Raw genomic sequence first — 16,306 nt, 5'->3', positions numbered from 1 at the left:
GAGGGAGAGGGAGAGAGGAGAGAGGAGAGAGGAGAGGGAGAGAGAGTGTGCTCAGAAGAGATTCTCTGTGACTAGGCTTAAGGCACCCCATCTTCTCAAACGATGGCTTGTCTTCTTCTCTGATCCCTAGACGAGGCTCTGAAATCCTGAATTTCTACCCTCTGTTTTCTGTTAAGTTCAGTCTACCCCACTAAACCCCATGAGCCAGAGAGAAAGAGCTTTATTATACACCACATGGGGACTCTTCCTGACCATAAGCTGTCTATTCATTTCCTTCCCAAATTAACATTCCATAACTAACCAAGGACCTGAGCGATAAAACTGTCATTTCCCAGGAAAGAAAGGTCAAAGAGGCAAAGAGCCCAAGTTTCTCATTCTGATGATATGGCTGGTTCTGGGGATCATCATTTTTTTTTCTGCAGAAACCACCTTTTAATTTTTTTTTTGTTCTCAGAAATGTATTCAAATATCCATCACTCCCTCTATCCCACCAGCAACATCACACCCTTGACCAACGGGTTCCTGACTGAAGCACAGTTAATCTCTGCTCCATCCACTTTTATTTGGTGGAAGGAATTTGATAAGGCTGCTGTATCAATAAAGAAGCACCACTCTGAATGCTAATTTCCCCGATGACTTCTGCAGAGGGTGCGATATACCCTGGCCCCTGTACAGAACCAACAGCATTCTCTACTTCTGAAACCCTACCTGGCCCGGTCAGCACCACGGGGAGCCACAGGACGCTGCCCTGATCCTGCCACCAACAACCAGAGGCCCCCAAGTTTCTTCCAGGAGAACATAACGTTGGTGGGTTGCCATGCAGGGTCCAAAGTCTAGAAAGCCTGGAAACACAGCCCATGGACAGGACCCAGGTCCTCTGCATGCCACAGAGAAGGCCTGGATGAGAGGGCATGTGAATTTAAAATCCAGCAGATGAGATTTAGGTTAGATCCAAGGAAGAACTTCCTGACAGAGGGTTCAGCCCTGGAAAGGTTTTCTGATTACTTAAATTTCACTGTGGCGTCACAAGTGACTGATTGTATTGTCAGCCAGGAGGAGGAGTCACTTGGCATAATGGTAACCGAGGACCATCTGAAAGAAAGCCAAGGATGACCGGGGCTACAGATTTTTCTCTTTTTTTTTCTTTTATTTCTGTGTTTATAGCACAGAGAACAGCCAGCCCATTGAAGAACATCAGTGCAATAAACTCATTTTGTTATACAGTCATTGTCCCTAGACTCAAGCTTGTCTTTGCCAAGGAAAATGTATTGTGATTTCCCAAATGGTAGAACTCCCATGCTCTCTTCCTGTGAACACTGCTCATCAATACATTACTTTCAACCTAGCAGGCATGGTATTTTCCCCTCCTAAGATTCACAGGCATTTTATTCCCAGGGCCAGGCCCTCACTTCCCATCAAATTCTGAGGCATAGAAATGAGTCTGAACGGCAAGAGGGGGAATTAAAACCAACCCTGAATTCCACAGACACAAATTCTTTTCACTGAAGCCTAAACACCATTTAGATGCAAGATTAGCTGATTGTAGAGAAGTCACATCATCAGTCAAAATCCTCAGTACAGAGCTGCATCCCAGCAAAGATCCAACAAGGAAGCTGAGAGCTGGAAAGTAAAGTCACCAGTTTCAAATTCCAACACCCTAACCTTATAGAGGAACTAGCCAATGGTGGCAGAGAAAGGAAGTCTCAAAGCCTGGATCTGAACCTAGGTCTTCTGTCTCCAAATAGAGCACTCTGCATCACTGCAAGGCCACTCAAAGGACTTTCACATGTCATTAAGGTGTATCACTCCAAGAACTACTCCAGCAGCAGCCATATCATCAGGATGAGAAACTTGGGCTCTATGATTGTCTGACCTTTCTTTCCTGGCACACAACCCAAGTCAGCAGACAGGGTGCCATGACAGTCAATCAAGGAACCTTGGGGCAGAAAGGATTATCATAATCTTCCCCCCCCCCCAAGTCTAAACATCTCTATAGAACATGGCATCCAGTGTCTTCACCATCCTGGTTGCCATCTTCTGACAAGAAGGGCTTATCAACAACGTGGAGGCCAGAACTGACCACACAGCACTCCAGATGGAATCTGGACAGCCACGTATGCATTATGTATGTCATGTATTTATATATACCATTTACATATACCATATAGCCTATGTGGTTTCTGGCCGCTTTGTAGCATTGCTGACTCATAAGGAATTCACAGTTCAAATCTTTTCCCCTGAACTGTTATCTAGCCATGTCTACCCTCAAATCTGCACTTGGATTAAAAAAGAAAACTGTATAATTGGAAGATGTTATATTTATACCTAATACCTTTCATCTTATTAAATATAACATATCATTCTAGCACATCAAGATCTTTTAGGATCCTGGCTGGTCCTTTGCTGTTGTTGTTCAGTCATTTTCAGTCATGTCAAACTCTTTGTGACCCTTTTTGGGGGATTTCTTAGCAGAGATAGTGGAGCACTTTGCCATTTCCTTCTCCAGTTCATTTTACAGATGAGGAAACTGAGGCAAACAGGTTAAGTGACTTGCCCATGGTTGCACAGCTAGTGAGCGTCTGAGGCCAGAATTGAGTTTAAGATGAGTCTTCAGTGTCCAGGCCCAACAATCTACCCACTGCACCACCTAGCTGTTCCTACATGGACCCCTTTTCTGGGATCTCTGCTTCTTGTCCCTCCTTCATTCACCAGCATAGCCTTTGAGACCAAACAATAGTGTCCATTTGGGCAATATTACATGCATTGGAAAAAGCTGCTCAGCCAAGCTGTAGACCTCCAAGATCTCAGTCATGGATCCCTTACTCAGAATCATGTTTTCAAATGAGTGAAGGAAATGCTAAATTCTAGTTAGAAGTTAATGAACATGAAGATGCCATTTCAACTCCCATCTACATTCACAAACCTGCCCTCCTCCCCAAATCTGAGGTCCTTGGATCCCAAGTTAAGAACTCCTGCTCCATAGCAAGGAAGGGCTTCATTCTGACTCTAGCCAAATAATGAAGCTGAGGATCCTACAGAACTTTTAAGCTTAGGTAGTCTTTCATGTACATTATTACCTCCTTTGATCCTCACAATTTTTTTTTTTGCTTTTTGGAGGGCAATTGGGGTTAAGTGACTTGCCCAAGGTCACACGGCTAGTTTTTGTGTTAAGTGTCTGAGGTCTGATTTGAACTCAGGTCCTACTGAGTCCAGGGTGGTGCTCTATTCACTGTACCACCTAGCCGCTCCCAATCCTCACAATTCTTAAAAGAGATTTAGTAAGATTCTCCCCACTTTCCCCAGAGAGGTGGACTTGCTCAGGGTCACACAGCTATTCAGCATCTGAGACAGAATTCAAAGTCATCTTCCAGCCTCCATCAGCTACTCCACACTGCCCTTTCAACCCACAAACTCAGTGGTAGGACCTGACCTCATTTTTCCATCCAGTCTTCTGATCTTTTTGAACTGGTTGATTCTTAGCTGGCTTAGGAAGGACTCCAATCCTAGGCACTGTCCCTCTCTGTGCTCAAGATCTTCCTATCTAGCCATACCTGTCTAGGAAGGAGAACTCCTTCTAATTCCAGATATAGTAGAGAGTTCAGACCTGAATTTACCTAGCCAACCCCAAGGTGGCGGTGGCAGGAGGTGGGGAGCAGATGCTGGAACTTATATCTCAACTATACATTCACACTGGCCATGTATGAATTCACTTGGGATGCCCCTATTCACTCTAAAAACGTAAATGCAAGTGCATTTATATCTTTATACAGCTGTCACAACAAAGCAGCTAGGTGGCATGGTGGGTAGACTCCAACTAGGCCTGGAGTCAGGAAGTCCTGAGTTCAAATACAGCCTCAAGCACTTCCTGGCTTTGTGACCCTGGGCAAGTCACTTGACCTGTTTGCCTAAGTTTCCTCATCTGCAAAATGGAGGTAATAATAGCACTTCTCAGAATTGTTGTGAAGATAAAATAATATTTATAAAGTGCTTTGCAATCCTTAAAGTATTATATAAATGCTAGTAGTTATTATTATTAAATAGTATTTATTCCTGACTTTTTACCTAATGTGCCCAGGTAGGCCTGTCCAGAGCAAGTCAAACCAACATGGGTCCTGTCCTCCAGGAGCTTACAGTTGGAGCTAACATCATACCAGCCATCCAAAGTGCGGGCAAGCCAAGCCAGAGCTCCTAAGACAAGATCTTATCACTCACCACTCACCAGAATGAGTCAGGGTAGATAAATACAGAAGGCACATTCTTTGAAATCCTATCAGAACCAACCCTTAAATTAGCTAGCTACCGTGGCAACCTAGCAACCCTGCCAGATCTATCTCTCCTTCAGCCAGGTACTTGGGGCAAGATAGGATCACACTCCAAGGGGGAGCCAGATCCCCAGCAGGACAGGAGAAGAGGGAGATCTGAGCACATCACAGCTGCCGCTGGTGGCTTTGGCAAGAAGGGCTAAACAGGAGGAAGCATAAACCCCTCTGGAAAAAAGCCAGTTTGACTGTGGCCATACAGATGGCAGCAAAGCCAGACATTTTTGCATTCTGCCAGCAGAAGGGATCCCTGGCAACCTGACACCTTGAAATGCCATTAGAACTTTATCCTAAAGCTTACAAAGAACTCTGCTTCTCAAGGGGTGAATTGGGTGGGAGTGGAAGGAAGGAGAAGGGGGGAGGGAGTAGAGGGAGGAAAGAAAGAAGGGTAGAAGGGGAAAGGAGAAAGGAAGAAGAGATAGGGGAAAAACAAGAAAGGGGATGAATAGGAAAGAAGAAAGGAGGGGAAAGGGAAAAGAAAGGGAGAAGAGAAGAGAGAGGGGTTAGAGGGAAAACATTAGGGAGCTAGAGGTAAAAAGGGAGGCAAAAACCAGGAGAGGGAGAGATCTGGGGGACTAGAGGTAGGCAGAGGGTAGGAGAGAAAATGGGGAAAGGGGCTAAAGGAAAAGGGAAGTGATGCGATAGAAGGAGAAAGAGGTGAGAGGCTAAAGGAAGAGGGGGGTAGAGGGGCTGGAGAGAAGGAAAAGGTAGAGGGGGGAAATATGTGTGGTTAAAAAAAAAGCCGAGGCAGCTAGGTGGCGCAGTGAATAGAGCATCGGCCCTGAAGTCAGGAGGACCTGAGTTCAAATTTGACCTAAGACACTTGACACACTTACTAGCCTTGTGACTTTGGGCAAGTCACTTAACCCCAATTGCCCTCCAAAAAGCAAAAAAAAAAAAAAAAAAGGCCACACAGAATATAAGTGGCACACAGAACTGAAATTCAGTATTCCATGAAGAGGATTGTGAAGGGGTCAGGGGAGATAGGCCAAGGAGGAAGCCAGACCTCAAACCAGCTAGGCAGATCAACCCTGGCCACTCATTCCCTTCCTATAAGATGTATGCAACCACTCACGAAGGCAAAGCAAGCTACCCATGAAATGTGCAGAGAGAGGTTTCTGAAGGCACTGGGCCCCACTGTCTAATAATCATAATAACAAAGACAAGGAAGACTAGACCTCTTACTTCATTTAAATTCCTAGCTATATAAATTATCCCTAGTACCTATCTTTCAGCATCACTGTAAAGATAAATTTTTTTTTTTAATTTAGAGGGGGGCAGCTAGGTGGTGCAGTGAATAGAGCACCAGCCCTGGAGTCAGGAGAACCTGAGTTCAAATTTGGCCTCAGACACTTAATACTTATTGGCTGTGTGACCTTGGGCAAGTCACTTAACCCCAATTGCCCTGCCTTCCCCCCTCCCCCCCAAAAAAAATAAATAAATGCCTGTTTGCACCTTTTCTGTAGCTTCCAGTTTTAGAGAGTGGCCTAAAGAGTCACTTGCCCAGGATTACTCAGCTAGGATATATCACAGGTAGGACTTGAACCCAGAACTTACTGGGTCTGAAGTCAGCTTTCTGTCCCCTATGCCACACTGCCTCCCTGTTGTTCATTAAGGACATTCTATGATATAATCACCTTTATTATTATGACTGACATAATACATCACTTTTAGGTTTACAAGTGCCTTACAGTGGACAGAGCACCAGCCTGGAGTGAGGGGGAACTGAGTTCAAATATGCCCTCAGATACTTACCAGCTGTGTGACCCTGGGCAAGTCACTTAATCCCAACTGTCTTCAAAAAAAAAAACAACCAAACAAAAAGCCACAAGTACTTTGCACACATTCTCTCATTTGAGCCTAAAGCTCAGTAACAACAGGGATTTCCATCCCTATTTTAGATGAGGACCCAGGACTGTGCTGCCCAAATCTCAACATGAAGAGTTCTCATCTATCTGCCCTCTTGGATATATGACAGATGGACTCAGATTATCTCCAGGGATTCTTAACCTGGGCCCCACAAACTCTGTGTGTGTGTGTGTGTGTGTGTGTGTGTGTGTGAATGCATAGAGATAACTGTATTTCAATAGAATTGGTTTCTTGTCTTATAACAGTATATAATCCCATGTATTATAGTACATGTCTTTAAGAACATTATTCTGAGAACAAGTCCATACACTACCTCAGACTGTCAAAGGGCTTCATGATTCCTAGAAGGTAAAGAACCCCTGATCTAGACTAACCCCCACCCCATTTTAGAGAAAGAAGCTGAAGCCAGAAGAAAAGGGGCTTGCCCACTATCACAGACCTGGAAGGGGCAGAGCCAGCACAGAAACCCAGGCCTCCTGGGCCCAACCCCACTGATCTACTGCCAGGAAGAAGGAACCAGGGGTCCCTGAGCTCTAATTAAACCACAAGGTAAACTGACCCAGCTTCCAAGCAGGACATCCTGCTACTACAGCCCAGAGGGAAGCACTGCCCCATTATGCTGGAATGGATGGGGAAATGACTAATTCTGGGAACTCCCTAGCAAGCCCCCCAGACTATTCATTTCCAGGGCAGCCCCATGTAACCTTGACTCTTCACCCACTTCTGAAGGTGCCTGTATTCTGACTTTAGGGAGCAAAGCCTATCAGGGGGGGTCCAGGGACAAGTTTGATCTAGTCCCCCTCTTTCTTATTAGCTTGGGTACCCCGTCTCTCCCCACACCTCCCAAGCCCAGGCCACTTCTCCTACTAGCAATAATGACCATGAAAATCAGGAGAGACAGAAGAGGCTGAATGATTTCCAAGGTTAGGAAGTCTGAAACCTCTGGGGGTCAAAGACTGCGGTGGCTTCTTCCAGGGGCATCTAGCTCCAAGAGGCCCATTCCCATACTTCTTCTGCAAAGTCCTTTATTGAATCTTTATTGAACCCTCATACACTCTACAGCCTTTTACTCCTATCAACATGCCCCGGAGGTGATTAGAAGAACAAATTTGGTGTCTGGACCATAATTCCCTGTTAATAAACATGATCACCAGCCTTCAGGGACTGTATATTTACCACCTGCCAGTTTCTAAAAGCCAAGAATCTCTTCCCTCATTTCTCACATCTCCTTGAGACTCAGAGCTTTGTCCCTTCCCCAAACCTCGTCTCTGGTCTGTTAATCTTGAGGGGTAACCAGCCACCGGCATGCTCCTGCCTGGAGGCCTTGGGAAAAGTTGGGGGAACCCTACCAGAGGGCTGGAGCCTGGCTCAATCCCAGCTGTGGGCTCCCAGGTTCCAATCCTATGGGCCTAGAATTTCCCTTCTACAAAAGGAGGAATAGGGGCGGCCAGGTGGCTCATCGAGTAACACCACTGGCCCCAGTGTCGAGATGACCTGGGGTTCGAATCCGGGCTCAGACACTTAGCACCCACCCAGAAATAACTGGCCGTGTAACCTTGAGCAAGTTGCTTAACCCCAATTGCTTTAAAAAAAAAAAAAAAGGAGGAATAAGAGGACAAGCATCTGCAAACAGAAGGTACCCCAAAAGGTAACAACAAAAAGGGGAGCCTCTTGCATCCCATTCCCACACAGGTCAAATTCTGAAATTCTCACTTGGCACAGAGGGCAACTAGGAAGCTCTGGGCTTGGAGACTGGGAGACTCGAGTTCAAATAAACCTTAAATTCTGTCTGCCTCAGTTTCCTCAGCTATAATATGTACATAAAAATAAAGTGCTTAGCACAGTGCCTAGCAAATGGTGGGTGCTTAATAAATGCTGTTCTCTTTCCTCCCCCCCCCCCCAGCAGGTGTGTAGGCTTATAGGGAAGGTTTCCAGAAGCAACTGTGGGTAATTCAACAAATGTTTACTAAGTGCTAATAGTAGGTAAGGTACAGAGCTGGTAATAATTACTGAAAATGTTGAACATTAAAGTATTTATTAAGTGCCTATTAAGCACTTATGTGTCCAAGCTCAGGGGATATAAAGACAACCCTGCCCTCAAGCAGGTTACAGTCTATGAAGGGAAGCAAATCCAAGGTAGTTTGGGGGAAAGAAAGGCATCAACTCCTCAACATCCTCCCTGACCTAACATCTGTGGTGTCATTTAGCCATATCTGACTGTTTCTAACCCCATTTGGGGTTTTCTTGGCAAAGATACTAGAGTGGTTTGCCTTTTCCTTCTCCTGCTCAGTTTACAGATGAGGAAACTGAGGCAAGCAGGGTTGAGTGACTTGCCCAGGGTCACACAGCTAGTATATGAAGTCAGTTTGAACTCAGGTCTTCCTGACTACAGGCTCAGCACTCTACATACTGTGACCCCCTAGCTGCTCAGATCTAATATCCACTCTGTATATATAAACTGTATGTAGGGTTGTTTGCCTGTGGACCCCTCTCCCCCATTAGAATATGAGTTACCTGAGGGTAGGGACTGTGGTTTTGCCCTTTTTTTCAATCTCCAGTGCCTGATACAGAGTAAACTCTTAGTAAATAAATGTTTGTTGACAGACTCACTGACCTCCTGAGATCTCCAGTTCTCTTTAATCCTGTCTCAGAGCTGCACTGAATTGAAAGCTGAGTCAGCAAGTACTTTCTGGTTCCAGACCATGATTTACATTCCATACCCCTGGCCACTCCAGCCATGTTCTGGCCAGTCACTCTGCAGCCCTGGGAATATAACAGGGAAGGTTTTTTAAGAAAAGGGCCGGGAAGGGAGGTCAGACACCAAGAGTCTCTTCCCAGCTGAAAGAAGGGTGAACAAAATCATTTAGACAGAAACAGTGAGAACTCAGCAACCAGATTCAGGTAGAATATAGTTTCCATGAAGGGGTGTAGAGTACTGTTAGGCAAAGATGGAAAATGAGGGCACTTTCAGCTTAAAATCTTATAGTCCTAAAGCAGGGTGAAGGCCAGAGGGCAGAGACATGTATGTGTTTAGATTTCTTTTGGTAAGCAATGTGGAGAGCTCAACTACAAGGCATTTATTAAGCACCTACTATGTGCCGGGCTTTGTGCTAAAAATGTTAGGCAGGTCAGCTAGGCCTGACCCACAGACCAAGTCTTACTCAATATAACAAATAGAATCTACTCAATAAGCCCTTCGTTCCCTCCCTGCTTCCCCCATAAGCCCATAAAAACAGCCTCCTGCTCCCCTGATTTCACAGGGGCCACTCGTGCTCCATAATTGCAGTGACCCCTCTTTGCTGATGCCCCCTACTTCTATAATTCAAAGAATGTTAGAGATGGAGGAAACTTAGCAAATCATGTGGCTCAAGCCCCCAAGGTCCCTTATAACTTTACTGACCTATGATATTAGAGGATGTAGTCTTCCTTATTTTTGAGAGGGGGAAATGATTTGCCCAAGGTCATGCAGCTACTAAAGGCCACAGATAAGACCAGAGTCCTCATCTTCTGCACCAGACTGACTCCAGCAGCTGCCTTCTCTCCTCCCTTCACAAATATACCCTTCCAGCTTCACCCTATAGTCTCCCAGGGGCTCAGACCCTCTCCTCCCACTAGCTAACAGCTGAAACCACTCTGGGAACCTCCTTTCCCCCCCCCCACCCCACCCCCATCCCTTACCCTATTTCCCCCAAGGGCTTTTTTTATTTCCTGGTGGCAGAGGCAGCCCCAGCCCTGAATCAATGAATATTCAGCCACAACAAAGGGTTGCAGAGGTTAGCAGACGTTAGATGGCAGCCTTCCCATAATAGAAAGAGGATCTCTTTAGTAATCGGGTCCATCTCTCTGTTCTCACAGCCTAGCACACCAGACAACTCTGGCCCATGAGTGTGGCCCTCCCTGGGCACAGAGGAGGGATGAGAATGAAAAACCTCCACACACAGCTACGTAGCCAGGTACAAAGACGAGCCCCCAAACAGGTCTCATCCACTCAGTTCTTAGGATTTTAGAGCTAGAAGAAAACTTCAGTCTAAAATCACTCATTTTACAGAAAAATGGCTTAGGGCCCAGAGAGGGAAATAAATTTGCCTAAAGTCACACAGCTAAACAGGCAACCAAGCTAGGTTACTGACCCGCTTCTTCCCACTAAGGCCACAATGCCTCATTTCCCTAAGAGAGTAAGATCACTTTTTTTTCTAAATGATAGTGGCTACTCTAGTAACCTGCAGATCAGGGTGAGCAACCAAATTCCAGCAACCACACCCTCAAAAGGGAGGGAAGTATGATAGCTGCAGGCATGCGGGACCTAGAGCTGGCTGGAGGAATGCCCTCCACAAACTGGATTTCCAGGAAAGTCAGGCCAGGAACAGAAGGGAGGGAGGGGGACAGAGGAAGGAAAGGCAGTCTCTTCCTTCCCTCCTCCCCTAGGCATATACACTCTACTCTTCATGGCCCCAGCCACCACCAAAAATCCACCCACAAGTCACCTCGGAGCATTTGTGGGGTAGGATACCAAAGCTGCCCCACCCCACCTGCTGGACAAGCGCCAGTCAGACCTGAAACCTCCTCACCCTTTCAGGCCCAACCCTCAGGATGTCTCCCACTTAGGTCACCAGGGGTCTAGGTCTTCTGCTCAAAATTCTGGGCTTTAGGCTACCGGCCCCAGCTGCCACTGTCCTCTTTTGTCAGGGAGACTGAAGCTGGCACAGAAACCCTCCTTTCCTGCCTCCCCATCCCCATTCCCCCACCAGGACATCCCTTCAGACCCACTCTGTACCACTAGGCTGCCAATGAAAGTGCAAGGTCCTCCCTTCCCACTTTTCAGGACCCCACCCAGAAAAACCAGGCTGTATCAGGACCTGACCTCTGATCTTCAGCTTACAGAGAACCCACCCTCTCTATCCAGCAAAGAACCACTGAATGGATGGGAGAACAGAGCTTCCTTTCACCTTTTCCTGTCACCCAGGGCTCTCCCCCACAATCCTGTAGACCTCCAAATTCCGCCCCAAACAAAAGGCTCCAGAGAAGGAAGGTCAAACAATATATTGCAGCAAACCTCAGGTCACTGTTCCATACACAGACATGGGATCAGTCAGGAGGGTGGGGGAAGGGGGAGAACAGAAACAAAACACCTTGGGTTGGTTACTAGTTGAACTGGGTTAGGAGGCATGCCAAGGATCTAGAAGGTTTTCCAATATGTTTAAGACTCTATTGAGCAACTAGGTGGTACAGGGAATAGAGCCTTGGACTCAGAAGCAGGAAGACCCGAGTTCAAATTTTGCCTCAAACACTTACTAGCTATGTGATATTGGACAAATAATTTAATCTTTGTCCACCTCAGTTTCCTCAGCCACAAAACAGGGATGATCATAATAGCAGTTATTTCCCAGGACTGTTGTGAGGATGAAATGAGATAATATATGTAAAATGCTTTGCAAAACTTTAAAATGCTATAAAAATGATGGCTCCTATTAATGCAATGGTGGCAAAAGTTTTTGGGGAAAAGGAAATGGGTATTGGGTGGGGGGGCAGTTGTTCTGAATCACCGTGGTGAGTTGAGTTAGGGGGCCTGGCTTTAAATCTTGGCTCTACCACTTAGTCATCAGTGAATTAATAAACATTTATCAAGTGCTTACTTACATCAGCCATTGTGCTAAGTGCCAGGGATGCCAAGAAAGACAAAAGACATTTAAATGCCTGCTCTCACTATCAATGACTGGGCAAGCCATTCTCCTTCTCTCGGCCTCAGTTCATGCTGTTTAATCAACTAACCAACATTCCTTAAACATCTGTGCCAGACATTATAGCAGCGGCTAGGTAATGGTTAGAACACTGAGCCTAGAGTCAGCAAGACCCTGAGTTCAAATCCAGCTCCACTTACTAGCTGTATGATCCTGGGGAAGTCAGTTAACCTCTGTCTGCCTTAGTTTCCTCATCTGTAAAATGGGGATAATAATAGTATCTATCTCTGAGGCAAAGATGAATTAATAATAACAATCATGAAGAAAAGAACAAGAAGAAAGAAGTGCACTTAGGACAGTGCCTGGAATAGAATGGGTACTACATGAATGTTAGGGTTAGTGAGGTGGCATGGTGAGTAGACAGAGTGCTGGGCCTACAGTCAGGAAGATTCCAGAGTTCAAATGTGACACTTACTGTGTGACCCTGGACAAGTCACTTAACCCTGTTTGCCTCAGTTTCCTCAACTAGAAAATGAGCTGGAGAAGAAAATGGCAAAGCCCTCCAATATCTTTGCCCAGAAAACCCCAAACGGGGTCACAAAGAGCTGGACAGGAAACCAACTGAACAACAATAGCAACAAAATGTTAGCTATTATTATTGGTTATTAAGGACTAGAGACATAAAGACAAAAATGAAATAGTCCTTGACCTCATGGAGCTTACATTCTATGGAAACATATAAGATATAAAATATTAATTTGAAGTGAAGGCATTAGTTACTGGGAGAAGTGTATGGCGAGGGGGTTGGGTGAGTTATAAATCCTAAAATCCCCCAAATCCTATGTAACAAGTGGGAGGGGAGGGAGGGCAGAGGGGCAGACCAGGCATTTGGGTCAGGCATAATGGAGTACCAGTTTAGCTCTGTTCAGTGAGTCAGTCTCTGTTCCTCCCTTCTCAAAGTGAGTCTTTCTGACTAGACAAGGGGCCTGACAAACCCCTCCCCCCAACTCTATGATCTTTGGAAATGTCAGCCCTAGAGAACTACCCACCCACTCATTTTACAGAATTGGAAATGGCAGCTCCCAGGGAATTCACTTGCTCAAAGTCAAGAGTCTTTGAGTGAGTGGTGAATCCAAGCCTTGGCCCCAGGTCCCAGTCATACAGTGCAGGAACAGGGAGACTAGGAAGAGGCAGGCCTGAGTTTTCAGGGCCTTCTAGAGCTCAGGGTTAATAAGACTCTTGAACAAGTTCATGCTCCACCCAGGATTGTTTGTAAGGAAAGTGTTTGTGAATTGGAAAGCCCTCCAGAAACGTGAGCCATTGTTTGCCCTATGATCCCACTAAAGGAATTTTAATCTTTATTATCCCAAGTATGAACTTGTGTCCTGAAGCAAAATATGTATCAATCCTCCATATTTCCAGGTTTGCTTTCTCTGCCCATTCACATTAATAATTAACTTCATGACCACATCACTCTTCAGCGCTGCCATCGGGGATGAGTAATGGCATGGCAATCCAGGGGCTCTGGGTAGCTGTAGTTCTGGCCTTTTGTTAGGGTTTCATAATGGGAAGGGGCTGTTACGGGAGACTCTACAGTCTAAGAACAAAGACTCCACATTCCTCTGGGAAGGTGTGTCTGAAACCAGATACCCAACGGGAGACAGGAGGCTTAGCCCTCACCTCTCACTCCACCTGACACTTTGGGAAGTCCAGGGAGAGGTATGGAAGGAGGGGAGGGGCAGGGAGGGAAAGCACTCCCAATTTACACACCCAGATTACAGGGGGCAAAACTGGGGTCACAGTCACCCTCTCCCAGCAGAATGCCCTGGGGAGATTTCACTTTCTCCTCCCCCACACACCCAGCCCCAAAATCATACATCATCTTTCCCAAGACTGAGTTCCTAATAACTTCACTCCCCTCCCCCCCCACAAACATTCCCACAAAACTGCAGTTTATTGCAAGAAGAAATGATAAACAGGGGAAAGAACCATCTTCTTACTGGGGGCCTTTTCCAATCAATAACTAATCTCAAATCAGGCACCAATTCAATAAGGAGCTCTGGTTAAAAACTAACTCCCCGGACAGCTGCTGCCTCACAAAAATGAAGCAATAACTCAAAACTGTGGCCAAGATCATGCTGAGAAGTGTCCCCTGCCCCCCTTCACCTGAAGCCTCCACACAAAAAGGAGTTATCTCGGTCAAACTGAGCCTAGCACACCGGCCCAAAGTCTAGCCCCGAGAACCAGAGCCTTCATTAACGTGGACGCTGAGATCTTGGCTAGCTGTGGGCAAGGGGTGCCCCGTCTTGGTTGGGCTGTCCTAAGCCCCTTAGCCTAGTTGAGAGCCGGCACCGGCATGCACGCGCGGGCGCGCGCGCTCACAGACTCCCGCAGACACACACCCGCGAGCCCACGCACACCCACACACCCGCACACACCTGCAGGTCACCTGGCGTACCCGGGAAACAGAGCTGGAAATCCCGGGCGGACTCCACATGACGCCCCGGGGATGGCACCTTCAGAGGGCAGGCAGGCAGCTCGGACTGGCCATGGGCTCTCGCGCACGTGGGGGAGCGCAGAGCCCCGGGTCAGCGTCCCTGCTCCTGGGGGCGTGGGGCTGGTAGAGGCAGAGACAAGCACTGGGAGCCGCTGCCGAAGATCACGAGAGGGTGCAGCAGGGTGGCGGGGCCCTTGCCAGACATGGTGTGTGAGCGCGCGTGGCGGGTGCTCAGCTCTGCCTCAGTCCAGACGCGCCCATCCGAGGTGGGAGAGCCACCACCCCGCCTGACATCACAGCGAGGCAGCCAGAACAGCGGCGGCGGAGGCTGCTGCCGCCGCTGCCCTTCAGCAGGGCACAGGCACCAGCTGCTACTGCAGCAGCATTTTCTGCTCAGCTCCTCCTCGCAAGAGATGCTGCATGGATGCGGGGAGGGAAGGAAGGCAAAGGAGAGCAAGCGGACCCGGGGAGCCGGACCAGAGGGGTCCTGGCAGCCAGCCAGGGGGCTCTCCAGCACCTAGGCTGCAAAACACTGCGCGTGGCACCGGATTGACGCCTGTCTCCCCCCAAACCCAGAGCCGGCCCCCACGACCTTGAATCTCAGTCACCCCAACCAGCCCAGGAATGAATGCGGTGGGGCTTGATCCCGCCGAGCTAGGAATGAGGATGAATGAATGATTCGGGATATCACTAGGCATCCAATGACACCAGATACTTCCTGCTGCCTAGCCACCTCTCCCCTACCCTTCTTCGGCTTCTAGGCTCAACCAGGCGGTGGTGCTGATAAGCTCCCGCCTCCCCCCCCCCAGAACAAGTCAGTTTAGCTTAATTCCCCTCCTCCTCGAAGAAGCCTTCCCTGACTACCTCTGGGCCAAGCCCTGGGCAAGTACTCTTAGACCTGGTAGGGACCTAGGAATCCAATTCTTAGATCTCTTCTTTCTCTCATATCAGGCAATTCCACTCATTTTCGGGGGATCTCTGTTCCCCATGCCTGGTATACCCTCCCTCCTCACCTCTTAAAACCTTTAGCTTCTTTCAAAGCTATTCAAGGGCCATATCTTAGAACAAACTGATTCTGAATCCCCTCCCTCTCCCTCCCTTGCTAGTGTTCTCCATCCCAACCCCCCACACACACACACACATTGTATTACTTGTGTACAAATATATTGTTTTCCCCAATCGTTAGCTACTTGAGGGCAAGAGACTTTTTTCTTTATATCTCTAGTATTAAACATATGGGAGGTGCTTAATAAATACTCGTTAAATTAATTTAATCTTAAATGGTTTCATATTGAGAGACAACATGGCCTGATAGATAGAAAGTTGGCCTCCAAAAAGAGCTGCATTCAAGTCCCATCTCTGACACATACTGGCTACCTTACCCTAGGCAAGTCATTCTCTCAGGGTCCCCCAAGCAAATAAGTCTCTAAGTTGCACAATGGTGGCAAGTCTGCATTGGCAGAGGCAATTTCCTTAGTGGAAGTTCCCAACACCAATAAGATCACAGATCTACTGGGGAAAAAATGGTCTCCTATCTACCATAGCATGAAATTTCATGAAACTGACCTTCTTAAGGGAAGCAGCAGGTACAATGGAAAGTGGCCTGAGTCTGATGTTGAGATGACATTCCCTCCAATCTAGGCTCTGCCACTACCTGTGTGATCTTGGATGAGTCACTTTATCTCTTTGGGTCTCACTTTTCCTCATTTGTAAAATGAGGGACGAGCCTCTACACTCCCTTCCAGCTCTAAATTTGTGATCCTGTAACCTTGTCTTCTCCTACACTTATGCATACCTGAGGTTAACTTTTACTTATGCCCATTCCTATGCCTAGAATTCAATTAAATAAAAGTGAATTCATTATCTACCCCATTCAGACAGAACACTGCAGGGTGCTTGCTAGAAGAGGTAGAAAGCTTGCTTCCCCCAGCCAGCTTTAAAAG

At 47.1% G+C, this 16,306-nt stretch overlaps 1 protein-coding gene across 3 annotated transcripts in view; it reads right to left on the bottom strand.

The window, feature by feature from the left end:
- Positions 1-16,306, bottom strand: part of PLEKHA7 (pleckstrin homology domain containing A7) — a 244,745-nt gene that overhangs the window by 133,619 nt on the left and 94,820 nt on the right. The window contains exon 1 of one of the 3 annotated variants that reach the window (XM_069091104.1): positions 14,305-15,115. The exons of the other annotated variants lie outside the window; for them this stretch is intronic. Coding sequence (XP_068947205.1) covers positions 14,305-14,363 — 59 coding nt within the window. The 5' untranslated portion in view covers positions 14,364-15,115. Of the gene's footprint in view, positions 1-14,304; positions 15,116-16,306 lie in introns of those variants that run through there. 3 annotated transcript variants of the gene reach the window in all.

Source organism: Petaurus breviceps, unplaced genomic scaffold (genome assembly GCF_028583685.1).
Source record: "Petaurus breviceps papuanus isolate PSGF00001 unplaced genomic scaffold, PetGlider_PUasm1.0 188, whole genome shotgun sequence".
Lineage (NCBI taxonomy): Eukaryota > Metazoa > Chordata > Mammalia > Diprotodontia > Petauridae > Petaurus > Petaurus breviceps.
The sequence above is the reverse complement of the archived record's forward strand: the minus strand, read 5'-3'. Positions and strand labels throughout refer to the sequence as shown.